This window comes from Dendroctonus ponderosae, unplaced genomic scaffold, assembly GCF_020466585.1.
Source record: "Dendroctonus ponderosae isolate FM_Combo_2020 unplaced genomic scaffold, Dpon_F_20191213v2 Dpon_F_20191213_5, whole genome shotgun sequence".
NCBI lineage: Eukaryota > Metazoa > Arthropoda > Insecta > Coleoptera > Curculionidae > Dendroctonus > Dendroctonus ponderosae.
Window position 1 is genome coordinate 11631861 of NW_026018715.1, and position 23970 is coordinate 11655830.

At 37.7% G+C, this 23970-nt stretch overlaps 4 protein-coding genes across 7 annotated transcripts in view; 2 read left to right on the forward strand and 2 right to left on the reverse strand.

Annotated features, from left to right (window-relative positions):
- Window positions 1–4293, forward strand: part of LOC109545485 (histone RNA hairpin-binding protein) — a 5660-nt gene extending 1367 nt beyond the window's left edge. The window contains exons 2-4 of the mRNA XM_019916221.2: window positions 1544–2130; window positions 3622–3744; window positions 3800–4293. Coding sequence (XP_019771780.1) covers window positions 1544–2130; window positions 3622–3744; window positions 3800–3932 — 843 coding nt within the window. The 3' untranslated portion in view covers window positions 3933–4293. The remainder of the gene's footprint in view (window positions 1–1543; window positions 2131–3621; window positions 3745–3799) is intronic.
- On the reverse strand, window positions 4106–9744 carry LOC109545482 (4-hydroxybutyrate coenzyme A transferase). The gene is made up of 8 exons (XM_019916219.2): window positions 9372–9744; window positions 6122–6284; window positions 5628–5766; window positions 5471–5561; window positions 5222–5410; window positions 4916–5164; window positions 4630–4863; window positions 4106–4573 (listed from the first exon to the last, which is right to left on the reverse strand). Exons 1-8 carry the CDS (start codon window positions 9544–9546, stop codon window positions 4389–4391), a joined length of 1425 nt encoding a protein of 474 aa, XP_019771778.1. The 5' UTR covers window positions 9547–9744; the 3' UTR covers window positions 4106–4388.
- Window positions 9745–10210: 466 nt separating this feature from the next.
- Window positions 10211–13415, reverse strand: LOC109545487 (V-type proton ATPase subunit B). Its single transcript, XM_019916227.2, has 7 exons — window positions 13167–13415; window positions 12660–12947; window positions 12045–12348; window positions 11782–11983; window positions 11531–11726; window positions 11329–11471; window positions 10211–10973 (listed from the first exon to the last, which is right to left on the reverse strand). The coding sequence occupies exons 1-7, from the start codon at window positions 13243–13245 to the stop codon at window positions 10707–10709; spliced, it is 1479 nt and encodes a 492-aa protein (XP_019771786.1). The 5' UTR covers window positions 13246–13415; the 3' UTR covers window positions 10211–10706.
- Window positions 13416–13445: 30 nt separating this feature from the next.
- LOC109545486 (glycerol-3-phosphate acyltransferase 1, mitochondrial) lies at window positions 13446–21906 on the forward strand. Of its 4 annotated transcripts, none has more exons than XM_019916225.2 (12): window positions 13446–13571; window positions 17987–18155; window positions 18212–18322; window positions 18988–19316; window positions 19371–19604; window positions 19656–19822; window positions 19880–20136; window positions 20196–20358; window positions 20419–20603; window positions 20658–20993; window positions 21053–21341; window positions 21394–21906. In XM_019916225.2, the coding sequence occupies exons 2-12, from the start codon at window positions 17997–17999 to the stop codon at window positions 21582–21584; spliced, it is 2421 nt and encodes an 806-aa protein (XP_019771784.2). In that variant the 5' UTR covers window positions 13446–13571; window positions 17987–17996; the 3' UTR covers window positions 21585–21906. The 4 variants fall into 4 exon arrangements, with proteins under 4 accessions (XP_019771784.2, XP_019771781.2, XP_019771782.2 ...); XM_019916222.2 differs by lacking the exon at window positions 13446–13571 and adding an exon at window positions 14693–14868; XM_019916223.2 differs by lacking the exon at window positions 13446–13571 and adding an exon at window positions 17448–17640.
- The last annotated feature ends 2064 nt before the right edge of the window (window positions 21907–23970 follow it).

The following is a 23970-nucleotide window of genomic DNA, read 5'->3' on the forward strand; positions in this document are numbered from 1 at the left end:
TTTTGCTCATATCTCGGAGGCAAAATGAGCAAGAACGCTCATTTGTACATCATTCTAGAGAGAAATAAATGGCCTTTTTAAAAAGTGAACCATAGATGGGGAAATGTTAGCAGTTTTCTTAAAAATGCTTGAATTGAAGAAGTTTTTGATTTGCGTGGTTTCTTTTGAGTTGCAAAATCCACTTGAACATGACGCTGCTTTTTTCGAAGTTTCTCAAGAACCATTCGAGCCACAGAATTCGTTTTGGCATCGTTGGAAAAGAGAATTGAAAAGTCGATTCAGTCGTAACAACGTGAGTGAGAAAATTCTAGTAGTTTTGACCCAGAAAGCGAAATTTGAATATCAGACACTTAGGTGCAAGATTATGCGAAAATTCCATGTTTTCCCTCCCGTTTTTGCTCATTTCTCATCTCATCGTTGGATAGAGAATTGAATGGGGGGGTCATAACCCCCATGACCCCCTCCCTGGATCCGCCCTTGCTCGAAACTGGGGGAAAAACTGCCCAAAAACTCGTCAGTTTTTATTAGTTTGTTCTTTTTGTCTCTTTCCTTTTATTTAATTTCTCTCAGGATTGACGATTAATAGTCGGTTAATGTGGAGAAAATATTAACGGCTTTCCAATTTTCATAATAATAATAATAATCTCTATTTTTTCGCAAAAGGCCATCAACCAAATTGGTCTTTTGGTTATAAAGTTCACAAATAAAAATTTAAATCTACCAATCGAAGCTTAGTTTAATCGAATCAATTTTTCAGTAGAATCGTTTGTTGAAAAAATGACGCAAAATTGWCTGCGTTGTCTTCATCCTCTAGTTGTAGGGGTTGGTTTTTCCATTTTGTCTGTAATCAGTTTATCTGATATYTTTGTCATGTTTGTGAGTTGGTAAAGTGATTGGTTTGATGAGCATTGTGCAGTGGGTTTTGGGGATATTTTATTTTTGTGTTAGTGCCATTTGTTCAGCGCTTGTATATGCCGTTTGGTATTTTCTTTAATACTCCATATAGCTTCAATATAAAACGCGGTAAAGAATTTTGGTAAAACTTTTTTTATTGCCAAAGATTGCCAATTGCCGTTGTTGCTGCAAATCTTCTAAATAATTTGAATTCGGGTGTGTTTGAAGGCGTCGTTTATAATATTTAACCGATTAAGAAATGTTGACTCTCTGGTTTCCTTGACAAATATTGGAGAAAACATCGAGAAACGATTTTCGTATTTTTTCGCAAACCCCTGTTTACAAAACACGCGATTTTAAAACTGCCACATTTTGGCTTAAAGTAAAACAGTAACGAACTGCCCAAAAAACTGATACAAAAGATGGTTCGGTGTTTTCCTCATTATTCGTCTTTCGAAAGCCACAAATCAACATTTCCGACCCTTGAAACAATAGGCAAATACCTACCTAATCTATAAACTTAGAAGAATACAATTAAAATCAAGCCAAGTACTTAAATGGAATACAAATTAGAATACTTTGAACTTTAGCAACTTTTGTACATCTGAGTGTATTTATTGAAACTTAAAACATACATTTCTTCTAATAGGAGGCATGGGAAGCTGATGGTATTACGCCACGAAAAAAAACAAACACCAAAAACGAACAGTGTGATCCCGCCTCTAACTCAACTCCAATCACTGCAAACCATAAGACCCAAGTAAAATGCGAACCTGAAGATGTGGATGATATCTTCGAAGAGAAGCCACATTTGATGTGCAATGTTAAAAGTGAAAAGAGAGATGAAAGTTTGGAAGAAGGTGAACTGGAGGACACCATCTGTGAAACTGATCAAATGGACCATGAATTGTTGAAGCGACAAAGACTAAAGAGCGAAACCTCACCAGTGCCAGTAAAACTTGAGTCCGATGCTGCGGTTGATCGCATGTTTGATGACTCGCCCTATAATAATAAACTGTTCGAGAGCTGGAAAATCAAAGAGCGAACTCCGGTCAAGAATGAAAATGACGAGTCTGGTTCCAAGCGTTCATTCAAAAGTGCTAAACGAACGATGTTTACTAGGAAATCGCCCTATAAGAAGATGGAATCTGATACGTCGGAAAAACGGATTTCGGTTAAAACTCGCCTGGGACCCATTGTTGATGCTGATGAAATGGAAACCAAACGTACGAAAAAGTAAGTTATTTTTTAAATGCTCATCTCTGTGTGTGTGTGTATTATCTTGCAGCCTATTCATCCGAATGGAAGTTTACTCTATTGTGGTTTCTTGTTAAAAAAATACCCACTTTGAATCATACAACCTGTATTTTTCTTATCAATGATATTGTGGTTTATTTGCAGTTCAGGCAATGCATTTTGTCAAAGATTTTATATGAAGTGATACAAAAATTCATTTTGAATTCTTATTCAAGTCTACTTTCGACTAAGTGACAACGGAAAAGTATTTGACTAATTTTTTATGTTCTGCTCACTGAAATATAGGCCTGTTTGTCATTGTTTTTTTATATACTTACATCCACTTTACTGGTTTTTGTCATAACTGTGGTTATATTTAGTCTACCCTGCTTTATTTTGAAATCGTTTTGTTTGGGTATTTTGTCTCAAAAACAGCCGAAAAAAGCATGCGAGAACCCGAAAATATCCCGCAGCTTGCTTATGGGATACTTTTCCGGAACAGGGAATAGAAACCACTTTATCATGTTTCTTTTTGGTTTTGGAAATTTTAACAGTTTTTTTTTTCAGTTTCAAAGGAGACATTTTTTTAAAATACTTCCGGCATAAATTTTGGGAAATCCGATGTTTTACAAGAAATACATTTTTTCAAGAGATCGTTTCGTTTTTCGAAAAAATAAATAAGTTTTTAAAACCCGCGCTTTGTTTGTGCTTTTTTGAACTGAAGAGGGCCAATTTTCGAAATTCACTCATTTTCAAGTAAAGTGATGGTTTTTGACCTTCCTTAGATCTGCAAAAAGAAAAATTTACGAAATTTGGAATCTCTCCAAAAGCTAGCAGGAAATTAAAAAAATCCTCTTATTGGCAACTTTAGGTGAAAGGGGAATACGAGCTTTCTTATGTGTTTGAAGCCACTCTGTCCATTGCTTTGCTCAGAATTTAGCTATATGTTTTTGGAGATACTTGAAGTTTTGAGAAAATCAAGTTTCGTAAATTTTCTCAAACCGTTTATTATCGCCGACAAAATATTGCATTATACCACTGGATACCTTTTAGCACGCTCGATATTTTACAAAGAATAACATTTTCGGATAGGAAGCGTCATTTTTGTTGTCAAACATGTGATTTTGGCTAAAATCGTGCGATCCGATGAAATTAAACCGAAATGAAAAACATTTTTTTTTAAATTTTTTTCCCACGATGCTTTTCATACGCCAAAATACACGCGAAAGCGCGCTGGGGGACTTTGAAATAAATTCCCCGATGAGTTAAGGGAGAAAACAAACTTTCAAACTTTTCATCAGTATTCTTTAATCTTATATTTACTTTTTAACGCGTTATCAATTTGTGATAAAAATTTATTTCGATGCGGCGTCAATTTAAGGCAAAATACCCAAATATTAGTTTCATATCGGGTACATACTTCAACCTTCTCTGCTTAATTTTTTTTTGTGTGCAAGATTCCTCAATAAATCATTATTGAAAACTTTTCAGAGGCAACACGAAACCTCGTAAGGATATGGAATCCGATCCAGAAGTATTGGCAAGAAGGGAGAAACAGATCCAGTATGGAAAAAACACCATCGGCTATGAGAATTATCTTCAAATGGTGCCCAGGTAAATAGTACACTTTTAACATCCCACACGGATTTTTGGCGATTTTGTTTTCCAGAAATCAACGAAAAGTGGATGATCCCAAAACTCCTCCTAAATATGAAAAGTATTCACGACGAGGTTGGGAGGGACTGATCAAGCAATGGAGAATCAAACTTCACAAGTTCGACCCCAAGGATGAAACGCCGTAATTGTTTTTTTTTACTGTTTTGCAAGTTGATTATTGAAATTTTATATCATTTTTTCTCCCATGGCTGCCAATTAGTAAGGTTACTATCTTTACTAGAGTACTGTATGAATGAGGTTTTTGGATGCAGGGATTATTTGATTGGGATTTTACTTTCTTTGATTACTCGTTACAGTATAAGTGTTTTAGAATGTTTATTTTTGAAAACATATAAATATTAGGCAATAACATAATTTCTCACTTAACCTAGTATTGAATTGCTTAAAGCTGAACCTTTTACATGTTTTCTCTTGTGTAGTGCAAATGAATTATTTGATTTAATGTACGACTGTCTATCGCTAACTATTATTAATTATTTATCAATCTGTTGTCGACTTTCATTCATCGAAAACAATTATCCAGGGTTCTGGATGCGACTTGCCTATTTTCTTATTACTGAAATTGCTTTACAAAGTTTCATTTAAGGCGATGGCATGCACTTCAGACGTTCGAATGCTTGCTTTTCCAGTTTTTCCCTGTGGTCTGGATGGGCAATATTAATAAGAGCGTGTGCTCTTTGCCGCAGCGATTTTCCAAACAAATAAGCTATTCCATGCTCTGTCACTACATAATGGGCGTGAGCTCTGGTCGTTACCACTCCAGCACCTGTTGCAATAAAAAAATGTCTTACTTGATCAATGTCGCGATCGGACCTAACATACCTGTTTTGAGTGTTGGCACAATTTTGCTCTCGCCCTTGTTAGTAGCGGATGGCAAGGCAATAATGGGCTTTCCTTTACCGTCGAAACCTTCGGCCGCTCCTCTAATAAAGTCCACCTGTCCTCCGAATCCCGAGTACATTCGCGTTCCAATCGAATCTGACGAGATTTGACCGGTCAAGTCCACCTCAATACATGAGTTGATGGCGGTCATTTTGGGGTTTCGGGCAATAATACCTGAAAAAACCCTCTGAAGCCAGTTGTAGGGATTGATGAAACCTTCACTTACTGGTGTTATTTACATAGTCCACAACCAACATTTCAATGAACGGATTGTTATCCACAAAGTCGTACAGATCTTGGGTTCCAATAAGGAATGACCCGACGATTCTGCCTTTGTGGATGATTTTGCGGTTGTTTGTTATGCATCCTTTGTTGACCAGGTCAATCACGCCTCCGGCAAACATTTCTGAGTGAATTCCTAAGTCTTTGTGATTGGTCAAGGCGGATAAGACTGCATCCGGAATGCTGCCGATGCCTGCAATTTTTTCGAGTTCAAGTAAAGTTAGCTAGTTGGTTGTGTGATTGAACTGACCCAGTTGCAGAGTGGCTCCATCCTCGACCAGGTTTTCCGCGATATTTTTCCCAATTTTTGTCTCCACATCAGTGGGAGGCTTTCCTCCATGAACCGGCAGGGGAGTGTCGACTTTCACCGCATAGTCGATGTGGCTAATGTGGATTATACCGTCTCCGAACGTCCGTGGAAGTTTGGGGTTGACTTGGGCTGTAAATGATACTCGTGGGTTATCGGTGACTAGAAGCTTTTATAATTTGCCTCGCTTACCAACAATGATTTTGGAATGTGTCATACCAGCTCGCACACAGTCAACGCTTGTTCCTAAACTGCAGTAGCCATGTTGGTCCGGGGGAGAAACCTTTACACATAAATTAATTTCGTGTGATTTTGATGATTATTACTTGCATTGGTGCGATTCACTTACTTGGATGACCGCAATGTCTGGCTTAATAATCCCTTTGTAAAACAGCAAAGGGATTTCGGAGAGGAAGATCGGGATTGCGTCCCCTCGACCATCGGCTACAGCCTTTCGCACATTTCCACCCATGAAGAATGAGTTCGACCTATAAAACATCTGCCTTTACTTTACATGATCCCCATCTAGTTCTAGATTGAAGCATTGGCCATTAATTAAATAACTATTCAAAGTAGATATATATACATACACAACATACAGTGTTGTTTATTTATTTATCACACGTAGACACTAGCAATGAGGTGAATTATTTCACATTTTTTTTGGCTAGAGAACTGGAAACAGGCGCCAAAAAATAGACGGAATGAACTTGGCGCCAATACGTTAACTAGGCGTTTGGCTAATCGCTTTGAAACCTCGACACTCAATGAAATAAACACAAAAACCCATTCCCAGAAAACTCGCCTCGATAAGTTTTGACTGATTCTCGTTTTCTTACCTACCTAAAAATGCCCTCACATGATGGATCAGTGTAAGCCGCTGGTCCTTCCGTGTGCATGTGACAAACGTTGATATTTTTCAAGTTCTTTTTTTTGCCTACTTCGGTCATGGCACTTAACAGGGCAATTGGAGTGGCTGCCGCTCCTTGAGCAAACACCGTTTGACCTAACGAGACAATAAACCTTATTTAGATATAGTCAGTAGCTTAGTGTAATAAGATAATGTCTTTACGTCGATTTTGTTACATGGAACTGCATAAATGTGTTTACGTATCCGAAATCGTAGTTTCAATGAAATCAACAATATCCTTTTTAATCTTCTGGTAATCAATGCGGTAAATATTCACTTAATATGCCGAAATTAGTTAAGGAAACAACAGTTTAGTTTTTGAGCAAGCAAGAGCAAAATTGCGCTTTGGTGAGGTCGTGATTGCTATGCATCTGGTGGAGGTCTGGAAGAAATATGAGTAGTTTTTCGTAATTTCCGATGCCTGTGTATTTCAAGTTACGCAAAGCAAACTCATAGCAGATGTGACAAAAGAGAAGATTTTTATTCTGCAGTTGTAAACAGCCGAGAAGAAAGCTCAGAAAATATCGCGTTACTTTCGAAGAAATCTAGCAGAGTTTCTGTTCGCTTCCGTAAAAAATATGTGTGATTTGGCTAGTTGTTTTTTAATTAATTGAACAGCGATGTCGAAGTCGAACAGTAAAATATCTAAATACGAGTAGACATTTACTTAAAAAGTGATGGGATTTGTGGATGCAACAAAAAATGTTTTCACGTATTTGCTTATTTAAAAAAAACTTCCTTCAAAATAGGCAATTTTAACGACAAAGTGATTATAAAATTTAAGTTCAAGATAATAATTGTTTTGCGTTATAAACATAGAAATCGAACAGAATATGAGGTTGCGCCAATGATGAAAAATACTGTATTTTTCACCTGGGAACAAGTAAAATTACAAATCGCAAACACCGGCTTTAATCGTTCTGTTAACAATCCAAAATAGATTTATATTAATGCAGATAGTTTCGTTTTTTTTAAATTTTACTTTCGTTCAACCATGTTAATTAATTGGTTGAATTATTATCACTTTCATTTGAAAAAAATATAATAATACCTACCTAGAAATGGATTTTAGAATGGCATTATAACAATTATATAAATTAATATACAGCAGTTTACGTCATTCTCCCTTCTATAAAATCTTGTTTTCTATGGCCATTCAATTGGTGGTAGTAATGATTCATTAATTCCAAACAGATGTTTTTTGAAAACTCATTCGATAATCTTATTTATTTGTAATTTCGTCGGCATGTTGGCAATTTTCTTCACTAAGCGGGTTTGAAACATTTCTTTCTGTAATTTGTATGAAATCTTGTAACACTTTTTGACTGATAATAAACGAATTAAAATTAATACGCCTTTCATTTTTAAAGTAGCGCTCGCAATCTAATCCCGCAATAAAACAATATTTATGAAATTGATTGGAGAAAACCATGTAAAAATTCTGCGAATTCTATTTAAAATCCTGGATTTAGGCACCAAAAGTTCAATCAGTTGAACCTTGTTCTCAAGCTGATTCTCCAGCTGAAATCTGTTTTATATACCACAGTATTTTCGATCCAAATATTTACCATTTATCATGCTTAACATCCAGGCCAAAATTTATCAAATTCATTTGTATCATCTACGTACGAACGTATTAAATCCAGTGCAATGTTCAATTCTAAATCAGACCTACTACAATATTTATGTTTTTATATCTGTTTTACACAGATGAAATGCATTTATGTTTACTTTCAAGCTAAAAAGTCAATTCAACCGTCCGTATTTGCGGCGTGATCTTTGGACTGGAGATTGGTCCAATTTTCGTTGATTAATGGATTTGTTTATGCTTTTTGTAGCAAAACAAAATCCTTACGTTTAGTCAGTTTTATACTGTGTAGTTGAAAAAGTCAAATTATTACAGTTTTATGCATAAAACTGACTAAAATAGTAGCAGAACGATTACCATATTATTTAACGTGCATTGTTATTTCTATCTAGGGCTGGATTAGTCAATAAGCGCGTTTTTTAGAGCTCAGGATCGGTGCCGGATCGGATACGGCACAAGTAAATTTTATATTAATCCTTTAAAAAGAAAGAGGGCCAAAAATGATTGGGGCTTCAGGTCTGCAAGAGTCTTAATCCGCCTCTGCTTCCAGCACATATTTTCTGACGTATGCATAGCAATTAAAACCCTCTTAATTTAGCAGAACTTGCTAAACAATTATCTTGAAGGTAATTAATTGGGTGTTCAGCACTATCAGTTGGAGTATTAAACTTAGTTATCTGTGTTTATCTAGGAAACGGTATTTATTTTAACGTTCGGCATTAATGAACAGTGGAAACAATAACAAGCCACCTAGTTCGGTAGTTTTAAAAATAAACCTGTTTTGCTACTTGTTTGTAAAAACTCAATGTTGCGAATTCATTGAAGAACACTTTAGACTGTTCACAATCACACATTTTTTGAACTCTTAATCCTTCCTTATTTTAGACTCGCTCAAACACTTTTGCTGAAAATTCTTTTAAGTCCTCGTGGCATTGCGGTATTAGGAAATTTTAATTTGATTTACCAGAAATGAACTCAACTGAGATATAAAATCGTTCAGCAATTAACATTGTTTGATAGCAGGTCTCTGACAAAGCACAGTACATGTATAATAATAATAATTATAGTGATTGACCAAAGTCCGCTCTTGCTTATTAATAGGAAATGGACAGTATTTTAGGGCCAATCTAAGATTTATTGGTTGATTGGAAATTAATAAATAGGAATTAATAAGCATATGTCTGCAGCATACTACAGCAAGTCTATTACATAATGAAAGTGGTTTACGTGCGTTTCGAAGGTTTTTTCGTGTGTTTACAGCCAGTCAAGGACTTAATTCACTTAACATGCTTAAGTGGAATGTTGACCAGAAAATCCATTCATTAGTGGTTTCTACCAACTCCCCATTTAATATTGGGATTACACAAAAACTGCATTCATTATAAACAATCCAGCACGACCCCAAAGGCCCAAAAGCAAAACTGGATAAAAAACGCCATCAACAAGCCATGATTAAATAAACGATGGGTATTCAGCATACTAATGACTTTATGGACCAAAGTCCATGTCCTCTGATTAACTTCGCATACCTCTACAAGGAAAACGCAATAAGGGCATGTACTTTGGGGTTGTAAGCAGCTAAAGGGGACCCATACCTGACTGCAAGTCCTGAAACGCTTCTTCTGCAGTGCACCATTTGGGTTCCTTGCCCTGGATGGGTTGCGCTGGCTCGTTCACATAGGTGAAATAGGTGCGGGAGGTCGAAACCAATTTCAGGGGGGAAAATGCACCCCCTAGTTTGCTGGAGAGGCTCCTTAAGGAAACAGCCATGTTGCACTGTGTTTAATGCTAGTTCGAACCCGTAATTGAACTCTTCCAACCGACTGGACACGTTGAGGCTCGCCCGGCGATTAAAGTCGGCCAATGCTAATGAATATATGATATGATAAAAATAAAGAAATTAATAGCTTTTGAATCATAAGCTTATCTTTCAAAAGTGACGTAGAAAGTCAGATGTGGCGACCTCTAGTCAAAGGGGGAAAATTTGTGAAAGCCCAGAGAGTGAGAGAGAGGTATATTAGAACAAAGGGGGAAATTATATAACGGGTGTTTTACAATTAAAATTCCTTATAAAGAAAAATGCATATTTCCGCCGGTTTTACACAGGGGATTTCCCAGAAAAATTTGCTGCATTTGTTCAAAAAAATATTAATATAATACGATTCTAATCAAGAAAAGGTTTTTTTGTTTTGTATTTATAATTATGAAAATTATCTTACAATATTATATCAGTCATTTATATTACAATATCTACGAAACTTTCAATCAATACGTTTCGGTATTTTAGACCATCATCAGACAATGTAAACAAAAGCTGAAACATTTTTGGTTAACTAAATCCAAAAATTAATCGTGCATTTCAAATAAATAATTTTAATTTGCGGATAAATTAAGACGCTGGTTTTCAAGCGTCCGCAGAAATGAAACAATGGGAAACTTTTATGAACTGTTTTATTCACAATATCATTTTTACACATCTACCATATTAACAACATTAAATAATCAACAATAGGCTGGGGGTATATATATGGAAACTTTACGGAAAAGTTCACTTTTCTACAATAAGAATACTGAAATCTTTATTCCTGACCTATTATTGTTCAAACAAGGAAATTTAACTTAGTGGAATGTTTCCAAAAGAAAAACGTATTTTTGCCGCCGAGTCATTAAGCTGATTGAACAATGAGTACGATTTTTTCAGAATTGATATGCTATAATACAAATTTGTACAGATGCAACTAAGTGAATTCTGGATAAAATCAAACCAACAAAAACTATAATACAACAAGACTCAGTAGTAGGAATTGCACAGAAGAACGCAATTAAATCAATGAAAGGGAGGCGAATTATTTCATTTAACTTACTTCAATACAAGAGACTTTAAGCCTCAGCATAAACTAAGACACATAGTGCACCAATCAAGAGTGGATTTAATGACGCGAATCTCTGGGATAGAATTCCGCAAGAGTGGCTGCTGGGATACGTTTCAACATCTCCTTGGGGAAGATACGCAGCAATTGCCAGCCAATGTCCAACGACTCGAACACCGTCCTGTTTTCATAGTTTCCTTGTGAGATGAAGTTCTTTTCGAACTTGGTCAGGAACTCGAGGTAGAGAAGATCATCGGGAGTCAAAGCTTCTTCACCCACAACAGCTTTCATGGCTTGGACGTCCTTTCCAATAGCGTAGCAAGCATACTAGTGGAAGAAATAAGTAGTAAAACGGTTCAAGTGAACCTCTGAAGATGCTAGCGAAACTTTAGTTCCAAACGCCTACAGGCGACGGTATAAAAACGCAAATGATCCCCGCGAGTCTAGGGATTTCATATACTCCTTTATATCCTTTTTTCTGTTTACCAACCGCGATTTTTTCTGCCCGTTTGAGCCCAAACCTGTTGCAGGAGCTTACATTTTGCGCTTTGATAATATTCGTTCTTTTAAGAGGCAAGAGAACTCATCCATTTGTAATAAGACACCTGAGGACATTCGGTTCAACCACTCAAAATTTGAGGAAAAATACCCAACACTCAAGGCTTTGTAATATAAAACTTACCAACTGGTTGGAAACATCAGAATGATCCTTCCTGGTCATGTCCTCACCAATAGCGGACTTCATCAAACGTGACAACGATGGCAGCACGTTGATTGGAGGATAAATCTGCCTGTTGTGCAGCTGCCTGTCGACGTAGATTTGACCTGAGAACAGTGAAAAGTGAAGCCAAACAACTCTTTTTAACTCCCCCATTGCCGCAAACCTTCAGTAATGTATCCAGTCAAATCGGGGATTGGATGCGTAATATCATCGTTAGGCATAGTCAAGATGGGGATTTGAGTAATGGAGCCGTTCCTGCCCTCAACACGCCCAGCACGCTCATAAATAGTGGCCAAATCGGTGTACATGTAACCGGGAAAACCACGACGACCGGGCACTTCTTCTCTAGCAGCTGATACCTGAAAAGCGAAGCTAGTGATTTCTTCACACACACAGCTAAGGAGCTGCTCTCACCTCACGCAAGGCTTCAGCATATGAAGACATGTCAGTCAAGATGACCAGGACGTGTTTTTCGCATTGATAGGCCAAGAATTCGGCCGCAGTCAAAGCCAGACGAGGCGTGATGATTCTTTCAATGGTCGGGTCATTAGCCAAGTTCAAGAACAGGCACACGTTCTCCATGGAGCCGTTTTCTTCGAAATCTTGCTTGAAGAATCTGTGACCAGCTCAACAATTAACACTCCAGAAAAGCTGGGTTTTTTCGGGTAAAACTTTACCTAGCGGTTTCCATGTTCACACCCATAGCAGCGAAAACAATGGCGAAATTATCTTCATGATCATCCATCACGGATTTTCCGGGCACCTTAACAAGACCGGCTTGTCTACAGATTTGGGCGGCGATTTCATTGTGCGGCAGACCAGCAGCCGAGAAAATGGGGATCTTCTGGCCACGAGCAATAGAGTTCATCACATCAATGGCGGAGATACCAGTTTGGATCATTTCTTCTGGGTAGATACGCGACCAGGGGTTGATGGGCTGACCTTGGATGTCCAAGTAATCTTCCGCCAAAATTGGAGGTCCTGAAAAAATTTAAAACTTAGGCTCTGATTCAACTCCAGCACTATTTAAGCTGTTTTATTGATTGACCGCAAACCACGGGGGGTTTGGGGGTGGTTAAAGCCTCATTTAAAACAATAATGTAAACCAGAACTCTCATAGAATACAGATTTCAGATTAAACACTCCCATTTACCCAAATTACGTCAGGTGACTCCGATTAGCTTTAAATGTGTTCACATCAGGTGACTATCATTTGACTGGCTAAATTTCAGAATTCCATTTAAACCAAACTTCAATTTAACTCGGCTTGTGCTTGGAAAAGTAAAACTTACCCTTGTCGATGGGTTTGCCAGATCCATTGAACACACGCCCTAACATGTCTTCAGATACAGGGGTTCTCAAAATATCCCCCGTGAACTCGCAGAGGGTGTGTTTGGCATCAATTCCTGATGTTCCCTCGAACACTTGGACCACAGCTTTGGATCCACTGACTTCCAGGACTTGTCCAGACCTGGCGCTTCCATCAGCCAGTTTAAGTTCGACGATTTCGTTGAATTTCGGGAACTTGACATCCTCCAAGATGACCAGCGGTCCGTTGACTCCAGAAACTGTTTTATAGGCTGAACAAATGGAAAAACACACTGATTACTGGCCAAGGAGTGGCAGTCATAAGGGATGTCACATGACATGGATTTGCCAATTAATTTCGGCTCTAATTGCTGGAGAAATGGGTTAATTCGTTCGATTGGATGTTCATGAGCAATTTGAGAATGATTTGGAGGGTTGATGAAAGATGCCAGTGTGCAAACTAGGTGATCTAGACAAAATTAAGCACTTACTCAATCTTGGTTGGGACACAAAGTCTCGGGAAACAGCTAGAACGTGTTCCCGGCTGGCCTGTCTTGCAGATAAAGACATTTTCAGATTTTCCACTGCTAAATTCCACAGAAAGTCTCACAAACGTCGACTTGGAGTTTGTGAGAAGCAAAAACCAACTAGTACAAAACAGGAAAGATCACACAATCAAGACGTCAAGTTTTGTCTCATGTGACACGCAACTGACGTTTATCATGTGATGCTAAATCAATATTCCACAAGAGATGTCGACACTGTTAGTTGGTGGTTGTCAGGGAGACATAAAACTTCAGAATCCAGGAAAAGTAGCACATAACCTGGTTTAATGAGTGAAAATTTTTGATTTTTAAATACAAACTTTGTGTGTGTTTAGTGAGGAGTTACTATTGGTAAGGGAGTGAAGAAGCTTTATTTATTGATATTTTACTGAAAAAATGGAAGTGTAGTTGTTACATAACGACGTGAAATTGACTTCTAGTTAAGTCCGAGCGTGTTTCTGAGCTGGCTTTATTTTAACTTGAAGTGCTCTTGAAATTAAGCAGTTGCAGTGGCAGAATCCTGGAACGTTTGGAAACTGAGGATTTTTTTTTATGTTCATTTATTGAGGTTTTATTGCAGGTCAAAAATCGCAGGTTATTATGTCTTTCAAAGTCTAAGGACAGTCGACGTTGCCACTTATCTCACTTCTTCTTATTACTTTTGCGCAGAAGAGCGCAATAAAGAGATGGAAGATGTAGGTGTATCTGAATATGTAAGATGCTAGTGCTGGCAAAACGTCACGAAAATATTTCATTTAAACGACGGGTTATAATCAGGGAAAATTTCTCATATATCTGAGCAATTAACGATAACTCCACTTAGCGAGTGAACGGGTAAATTGTCAGAAATTAAAAGACAAAACCGCGCGTTTTTTTGGAAATTTTAATAAATCGACTCCAGTTGGAAACTGTGAAGCTGTGCTTGCGAAACGTCAGCAACAAATTATATTCCACGACGGACTAAAAGCCCGAAAACTCACTAGTTTCAAGCAATGATCAATCTTTTGTATGAAAGTATCTTAAGTATGAAACTGGTAAATAATTCGGTTGTCGAGCAAATCACCCCTGAAGATGCGTCGGGGGTGATTTGCCCTTGCGTCGTGAGCAAGAAATTCTACTCCACGATAACCAAAAAGCCCGAAAACTCAACAGCTTCCTGCAAAGATCTCAAAATCTTACTACTTGATTAAGAATGTTTCGTTTAGAGCTTTGCTGTTGCCCACTTGTTGCTGGGGCGACTTTTATCTGAACCGCGTCATGCAAACCTGTAATTCTTCACTATTTAATAAAAATCGTTTGCGGTCAAATTTTTCAAATTTAATTAATTATTTCCATTCCAAATTAAGTTTTGTGAGCTTTGGTTATCCAAATGTTGAAAGAACAATAATGGCTAGGTCGCGACCGTTACTTTTTGTTGATAAGTTTTTCATCGGATTTATCAGCCTCCATTTTGCGCCCCCACTACACATGGTGATCACCAGTTTAATTAATATGGTGATTAGTAGTCGTTCGAGATGTATCTCACTATATGCGGCTTTTTGTGCAGCGCGCTCTTCCTATTGAAGATTGGCGTTTTGAATACAGTTTATGGCACCTTTCAACTATGCCTAGTGCTCCAGTTCACCTATTTTTTGTTCATTATTCGAGGGTGAGTGGGAGCTAAAATGTAGTTTTTGTTCTATTTTGTTATGGTTTATATTGACCACAAAGGGTGGCCGAAAAGTTACCAAGCAGTTCAAATGTACCCGGTCAGTGATACTTGACAAGAAAATGAGTCTGAAGTGGAGTGCGTGATTGCTGATAATCTTATACGTAGAGTGGTGCCACTTTATAATCAATGCTCCTTAACTTTTTGTAAGGAAAGACAAAGACAAAGTCGAAAGTTTACTTTTAAGTTTAGAAATGATGACAAAAACGACGGAATTCACCTTTGGAATGCAGGCAAACAATGTGAACTTTGATGCTTGGAAATGCTTATTGCAGCTATATTTTCGTTTTGAGTTCTTTTTCTGCCAATTATGCGCCCTCTGTCTCAACTCGGTTTAGAATTTTCTACTGTGATGCGGCTGTCAACGTTGTATCGTCTGCATATTTCGGGATTAGATTTTTTTGCGCGGAGTTGAGAGTCGACGTGAAAAAAGTCGTTTTTCAAAGATAAAAATAGAAAAATTTTTACGTTTTCTGATCATTTCTGAGAAAAATCTGCAGCAAAATTTTGTTGTAGGCCTTCGCCAATTTGGTGGTTTCAAATTGTAATGCGAACACGCTGAATACGAAACGCATTTTTATTTTAAAATCTCACAAAGGAAGGCCTAACTTCAAAATTTACTAGAACACTTTTTTGCTTAGAAATGATCAAGAATCTTGTCAATATTATTATTATGTTAAAATATTTCGTGACGTTACAGGCAGGACCAAAAAAAGGACCACCCTGTAGAGGTGAGCCAGTTTTTGAAGCTTGGATTGACTTTGCTTCCTTGCTTTCATCTCAAAGATCTTTGAAATATCCCTTTGCCTGTTCTATCTCTGCTTCAATGACTCTTATATTAAGCTATTTCCTTATAGTCTTCGTCCGCGGTCTTCAGAATATATGCTTCGCTCTTCCATGCTTTTTTCACATTTTCATTGCAATTTGTACCAGGATTCGATTCTATCTCTGAAAGTTTCCAGTTCTCCCTTTGTCAGTCTCTTCTCTTCATTCTTAAAGCGTAGTTTAAAATCAGCTATTCGCAGTTCGGACGATTAATCGGCTCATTATTGTAATGAGGAAATTAGCAACAATTTTTACTTAAACGTATGTTTGGATTTTATTGCTATCGCAATTTTGTACAGCAAATCGCTTTGTATTCTTTAAGTGCATCAGCACCATCCGTTCTAAAGGTTAAGAAACAGAAGGTTATCATTTTCAATGGCGATAACTATTTATTGGCGGAACCGTGTAAAATAACTGTGTACACAATTTTATAAATATTTTGAACTATTTTTTGTTGCAAGTTTTGTTTAAGTTATTAATGCCACTTTTTTAAAGCAAATGTTTAATAAGGAATATGAATTCATGTCATTACAAGGCGAAGAACAAGGCTTTCATGCAAACCTGGACTAAAGAAGTCACCAATCGGGGATCTAGGAAAGTTTTAATAAAGAGGCCTAATTTTCTTCAATGGCCAGAAGAAGTAAAAGAGAAAACATATCTCGGTCCAGAACAAAAACTTTAGAACGATTTAACGATTTGCTTCATCCAGTTTTTAATGCTTAAAAATGATTTTAAAATATATCATACATTTTCTGATGTCGGCAACAGCTTTTTTAGATAATAAAAGAATCAGTAACTAAAAATTGGTTGTGGTAAGAAAATAAATGTTTTATACGAAACGATATCATAAAAATTATCATCAATAGACATTCTTTAAGAAAACAAATATAAATAAACATCTAAATGGAAAACAGCCAAATAATGTGAATACTAAAAAAATATACATGGTTTTACAAAAATACATTATTTCTCTTTGAAACTTACCATAAAGTAATAATTTAGTATTTTATTATTAATTTTTATTTTCTGTGTTGTCTAGAATACCTAAGAAGTTTTTTGAAAAAAATTAAAAAAAATGCTGCAAGTTTTAAAACTGCTACTGAATTCTGTAAATCAATTTTCAGTAAAAAAATCAGAATTTGTTCAAAGTTGCCAATAAATTAACTTAATGAAAAATCCTACACTGAAAAATCCACACGTGATAATTTAAGATTTTATTATTAATTAATGAGTTTTTTTGGAATAAGAAATTTCAAAAAACTACTACAAGTTTCAAAACTGCTATTCTATAAAGCAATTGTCAACAAAAATGCCAGTAAATTAACTTTAATTCCATTTTTCTGTTGTGTAGAGACACTGCCGTGAGACGAATGAATTTAGTCATTTATCAATTCGACTAGAAGTTCAAGATACTTTATCATAAACGTGTTATTCCATATTAAACAACGCAGTCTAGTCCCAAATTATTGGAAATATTATGTACTTTGACCTATGTACCGTATTGTCATTAGATAATAACCATCTATTGTAATTTTAAGCATTTTAAACGTAAATTTAGATTCTTGATTCGAATATATGTTTTACCACTTGATGACAATGCGCACCGCATACTAATAGATAAAGTTTTAAACAATCTAAAACAATAATAAGGTGTGAATAATTCAATTATCCCACTTGTTCCCCATATAATCTGATAATTGGTAGACGTAAATGATTTGAATCAATCAATCAATCAATCAGTCCGCATTCGAGTTCTATGAAGGTGCCACTAGAATTTGCAATGCAGTGGTTTAAAGTGCTGTTGAACTTGTTTCACTATTCGAATAAGTGGCTTAATATTGGGCTGAAATGTGTTCTAACTTGGCAATTTTCTGTTTTTGCAAATGGGTAAGTTTGGGGCTTTTTTCTAGATGGAAGTTGCCTTGCATTAAGATTTTCCAATAAACCGGGGGGATTTAATGTAGGACATTCAATACATTTTTGCGCCCCAATTGAAGCTGCAAAAAACGTCGAAAGAGAGTTTTTTTTGGCAAACAATCCTCAATTTAATCCAATTGTATCGAAGGTTTTTAACCCACTTCTCGATTGCAACCGGGATCCATTGTTTCATTTCGCAATTGTAATTTATTCCTTATTAACGCAATTTTAATGACCAGGGGCTGTAAAATAAAAATAAAATATTATAATCATCAGCGACCAGCAGCTTAAAACAAACTTGGTGATTTTGTTACAGAACGAAAAAGATGGTCGATTTTTTGACCAGCAGGACGTTCGCGTCCTACACCAACTACGCTCCTTCAACCAATCAACAAAATAATTCTTTAGCGTCCCTTGCAACGTTGAAACGCTACTCACAAGATCAGAAATACCGGAAGCAACTCACTCGGGAAGCGGATGCTAATGTAAGTTCGGGGACGCACTCTAAAGGAGTAAAACAGCTTGAGAATGGCAATTTTAGGCGAGAGACGGTCTGCTTTTTAACGTCAAAGAAAGTGTTCCAGAGCTGCGTATGACCGAAAGACGGACCTTTATGGGGCTGTGTTGTCAAAATTGCACTTTTACGAGTCGGGTGTGTAACAACCAATTTTATTCTTTATTGCGAGTAGGTAACCGGAATCTATAAATACAAAGCACGTGCTATATTTAACGCCGAAACATTGAGAAACTAATGCGCGCCTTCAAAATTTTGCTCCTTGAGTCTATTCTGGTCCCGTCGCTTAAGAGCCCCAATATTGTCCAACAGTTTCTGAAGTTAACAGCCAGTTCCACTGAGAAATTTTCGTAATTTTTTTTTATCAAATTGACTGGGGAAATTTCTTCAATAGCCCGAATTTGAAACAATAAAAAATGCCGTTAATAAAAGTACAAGATTCTATGAGTGTGTGCAGGACTGCTTAACTGCTAGGCTGATTGCTTTGGCAAATAAGATAATTTGGTATTCAGATCCTGTCTGACTATTGTACTTTAGTTGCCTCTTTTCTCACCTGCTTATTGCCATGTCTTTTACTTATTAAGCGACAATAGATGATCCTTATACGTGTAATTCGCCAATATAATTAGCCTATTAACTGGGCAGAAGGTTAAGCCGCTCAAATAGCCGAATGCGTGTTATAGTTTGAGTCGATTATGTTTGTGATCAGAAAAATCTGCTGTCATGGCTTCTAAGGTATGTCTCAGGCTGTGGAGTGACTTGCGATAAGAAAACTTCATAATTCAACAAAAAAAACTTTTCAGGAATCTCTAGTGAAAAAAACCACAGAAAACCTTGCTTTAATCAACGTTCTAAACCATGAGGTGCCATTCAAGAGCGGGTTTTTGTCCAGGACATTTTCCCATGTTTTTCAAGTGTCCCAGCTCAAACGATATGCGTTTCCGCAAGTTGCAAACTTAGTGCTTAGAGACGATAGAGTGAAAAAGGCTGTGGAAAGAGTCGCTGTTCAGCAGCTGAAGGACTCGGACAGCACTGAGGATGAATTTTACCAGGAACTTATCAAGAAAAACCAGGCCCGAGCAAAGAAGCTTGTTTCTGATATGCGTTCCACTTTGTCAGATTTTTTATTAAGGTAAACTGTGTTTTTGTTTAGTAGGTTTTATGCTTAAACATTCGTTTATTTCAGATTTACTTCATGGATTTTGTACAAATTGCTGCCATGTTTCATGAACTCGGTGGTCGTTCATCCTGGTCAGGTGGATATGCTGAAACAAGCCTCCAAAACCAATCTTCCGTTAATATTCCTTCCTTTACATCGCTCCCATTTGGATTACATACTTCTTTCGTTCATTTTGTTGAATAACGACATTCGATCACCCCTGGTAGCTGCTGGGGACAATTTAAGAATCCCGTTCTTCGGGTAAGTTTCCTGTGCAACTTTTTTCTTGGTTAGCTAATCCTGATTGTTTAGCTCCCTGTTGCGAGGTTTAGGAGCGTTTTTCATCAAGCGACGCATTGATCCAATGATGGGACGCAAGGACCATGTTTATAAAGCAGTGTTGCACACTTACATGAATCTCTGCCTGAGATCGGGACATAATATCGAATGCTTCCTGGAAGGAGGACGCACCAGAACTGGTAAGTTGAAGTTAGGGTCTTTAAGGCTGTTTAATTTGGACTTAAATGGGCTTTAAGGCAAACCATGCATGCCAAAGTATGGCGTTCTGAGCGTCATTGTGGAAACCTTCATGGACGGAACCATTGAAGATGCGCTTTTGGTGCCAGTGAGTCTTAATTATGAGAAACTGATCGATGGAAACTTTATTAAGGAACAACTGGGCGAGCCGAAGAAGATGGAGACTTTTGGGGATGCCCTGAAGGGCATCTGGCATGTTTTGAACAGCAGCTACGGCAGCATGAGGGTTGATTTTAATCAACCCTTCTCCCTGCGGGTAAGATTTTTGCTCCCCTAGGAAAATTGCAAATTTTCACAATGATCGCGAATTTACAGGAACTGATTAAAACGTTCGATCAGAACAACAAAATCTCGAATCCAAACGTAAGCGCTCGCGTTTTGAAGTCAAATCCCTCGACTAATAGCTTGTATGGGACTGATGTTGTTTCCGAAGAACATAAAAGCTTGGTGGAAAATATTTCAAAGCACGTCATATACGGTAAGCATGGCTACATTCATGTGTAATGCATAACTTACCAATTTAAAAAACCTGTTGCAGATTGCGCCCAATCCACCTCAGTAATGTCGACCAATGCGTTGGCTTTCTTGCTGTTAAGCAAATTTCGGCAAGGAATAACTCTGCAGAAACTAGTAGTGGCTTTCGAGGACCTGAAAAAAGACCTGGAATTGAGTAGGAGAGATGTGGGCTTTTCTGGAGACGCAGTGGATGTCATTAATTATGCAGTAAGTTCCTCATTTGAAGATACTTAATTTGACTAAACGCTGAATAAACTGCAGGTTGAACTGTTGGGCCCCGCTTTAGTAAAGAAGGAAAAACTCAATGGCGAAGACACAATCAAGCCAATAGCTATTCTGCCAAACGTTATCGAGCTGTCCTATTATAGTAATAGTCTAGTCACTCATTTTGCCCTGGAATCTGTGATTGCTTTGGCGTTATCTGTGGCGGAAATACGACTAAACACCGTATCGCAGGATGATTTGATGGAAAACGCTTTGGAGCTGTGCTCGTTTTTCCAGTATGAATTCTTATTTTGCAAACCCTGCCAGAACTTGGAGATGGTCATCACTAGCTGTATAGATGATTTAATTATTAGGAAGGAAATATTCTTGCCGGTAAGCTGCTGTTACTCACGTCTTAGTAAAAGCTTGTTAAAGAGTATATTTTTTCCCAGGAAGCTGAAAGCAACGAGTTAGTGCGAAGAAGCAGGAACATTGCGCGACAGTTCGAAGACGACGATGAAGAAGAACCGTTTCAGAAATTGTACAAAATCAACACATCCAAAGAAGCAATGGAAAATGTTAAATATATGGCCCACATTCTCATGCCCCTTATCGAAGCCTACGCAATCACAGGTTTCACTTTAGAAACTCTCGTGCAACGGCAGCTGCTGGAAAGTGAACTGGTGGCTTCTGTTTTGAAGGAAATGAAGGAACAGTTGGCTACTGGTAGTCTGAATTATGGTAAGCGGATTATGGTTGGGAAATTTGTTTTTTTATGTGTGCGCTTTTGCAGATGAATCTGTGGCTGTAGATCCGGTGAAAAATGCTCTAAAACTCTACCAAAAACTGGGCATTTTGGAATGTCATCAGGAAGGCAAACTGCGGCTTTACTACTTAAAGGAGGCATACGATAATTCCGAGTCGGTTAAGTTATTCTATAACAAGGTCAATAAGTACAGGACGGGCAATCTATTAATACAATAAATTGAGAATTGTTCCATATTGGAATTAGTGGGCACCAAGTAGTTCTTCCAGGTGATGTGTTCGTCAAGGTTCTGAATTTTTTAGTTAATAGTAAGTTTTAAATGCTCATAATTTAATTATTTAGTTGCCGGACTTAGTCGGCTGGTTGTATTTTTAAATCTGCCCTAATGAATATTCGTCGCTAGACAACAGGGTAAAGTTAGTTGCCCATATGGGAGTTTTCACGGTTTGCCTACCCAGCTTCATTGTCGGGGACTATATCGAATGTGTCTTTTTGTATAATTAACATAGAGATCTGTGATAAATAAATTACTTTTGCTAACCTGGTTTTTAAAACGCAAAATCACTCTTAACCAGTTTTTTCCAAAAATGGCTTGGACAAGAAATCATTGAAGAGTGTTTAATGTCGAAGTTGTGGAGAACCTTTCGGGTACGATACTGGGTTGAACCCAAAACACGCGCAACTCGTTAATTGATCAGTTTTTGGCTAAAAATTAGTGTTTTGCCCGAAGGGTTCGGCACAAAAAATGCATTTCAATAGAGAAATCGAAGAATGTTCATTGTCGATTTTTTCCGGTGAATCGGGCGTTTAGCTTTAGTTTTAGAGTTCGTGTTTTGTTTCTGGTGGCTTAATGGAGCGTTGGATGAGGAGTCGCGGTGACCAAGGGAGCGGCAAATTGAATCGTTCCGCCCGAAGACTGAGCGATTTTGCTCGACATGCTTCCAAAAGTGCATGCGAAAATCGCTAGATTTAGTGGCTCTATAGCGATCATTTTTAAAGAGTGATGACCTAAAAGCAGAATCACATTTTCATTACGCGAATTGATTGAGTTGAAAAAAGGCGGAAGATGTGAGGAAGGAGTTGGACGCAACCAGATTGCAATCGACCAATGAATGCGCCTGAAGAGGAACAATCAGTTAATGATTCAACGGCTCCCTTTTAAGGATTTGCCAGAAAGAGCCCATTGCTTTTAGAGTCCAATCCCGCATATCGGGCTTTCTAGTTAACCAAAGCGATAAAATCAGCTCCATCCCGTTCCAGAAAAAGAGTTTCCCAACTAAGCAGCCATCAAGCTATCTAAACGGTCGTCTTAAGTATCGCTTACGCTAAAGGGCCGTAAGGTGCCGTTAAGGAAGGACAATTCGGGTACCGTTTATCTGCTAAATGAGCCACAACAAGTAACAAACTGCACCAGTTCGACGGAGCGGCAAGCGCGACGTTTTCGTGCTTTGTAAGCTCGCGCTTTTTTTTATCGGCCACGCCAATCCAACCGGAAAATGAATACGGTCCCGCGGTGACAAAAGAACGCTCCATCATTTCTGGAGATACGGCCACCATTAGAGATGCATAGATGTGGATCCGTAGAGGATTTTATTGTTATTGGCGCAAATGATGCGGCAAATTGACCGGCGAGCCTGATTTAAACCTCCTCAATTTTGAACGCTCTTCCATTCGGCGCACCATCGATTTGTACCAGAAAAATATGCGAAGCCAATGCAAAGGATAAATTAATAGAAATTATTTTTGGATGCAAAAGTTCCATATGGAAAAATTTAAGCAGTGACAAGCATTAAGCAGACAGTTTAAGCATTAAAGCAGTCACAGCATTATAGAATATTTTTTTTTAGATATCATGTGTTAAGCTTCCTTTTCGCTGAGTCTGTTTAAATCAAATTTAGCATCCCTTGAGCTTCAGACGGTAAATTGGACCCTAATCCCGTTAAATAACTTAAGCGAGAATCTGAAAAGATTGTTAAGTATACGGGAAAACCCGAAGCTGCACCTTGAACGCCTCCAATGATCAGCTTTTAAAAGAAGTTGAAGTTTTTGGGAGTTTTGTCGCTCCCTCCGGGATTCCGCAGCAGCGAAGCTGGAGCGTTTCCGCCACCGCTCCTTCCCGATTAGTAAGTTAATTAAGTACTCTAACTTAATTGGAACGCCGATTTATTAATTACCTATTATAATTAGATTCATTGTAGTGTTTTAATGCGGATTGAAGTTTGTTCTGGCGGAAAGTTTTTCGATTAAACGCGTCGCGCGCGAGTGTTAATAATAGAACGGGGAGACAAATATTGTCATCCTTATTACTTAACCATTTAGTTTGGGGAAGGGCAGATCCAGGGGGGCGGTCAAGGGGGTCGCGACCCCCCCCCACTATTCAATTCTCTGTCCAACGATGCCAAAACGAATTCTGTGGCTCAAATGGTTCTTGAGAAACTTCGGAAAAAGCAGCGTCATGTTCAAGTGGATTTTGCAACTCAAACTCAAAAACCACGCAAATCTAAAACTTCTTTAATTCAAGCATTTTTCGAGAAAACTGCCAACATTTGCTTATCGATTGTTCACTTTCTAAAAAGGCCATTTATTTCTCTCTAGAATGATGTA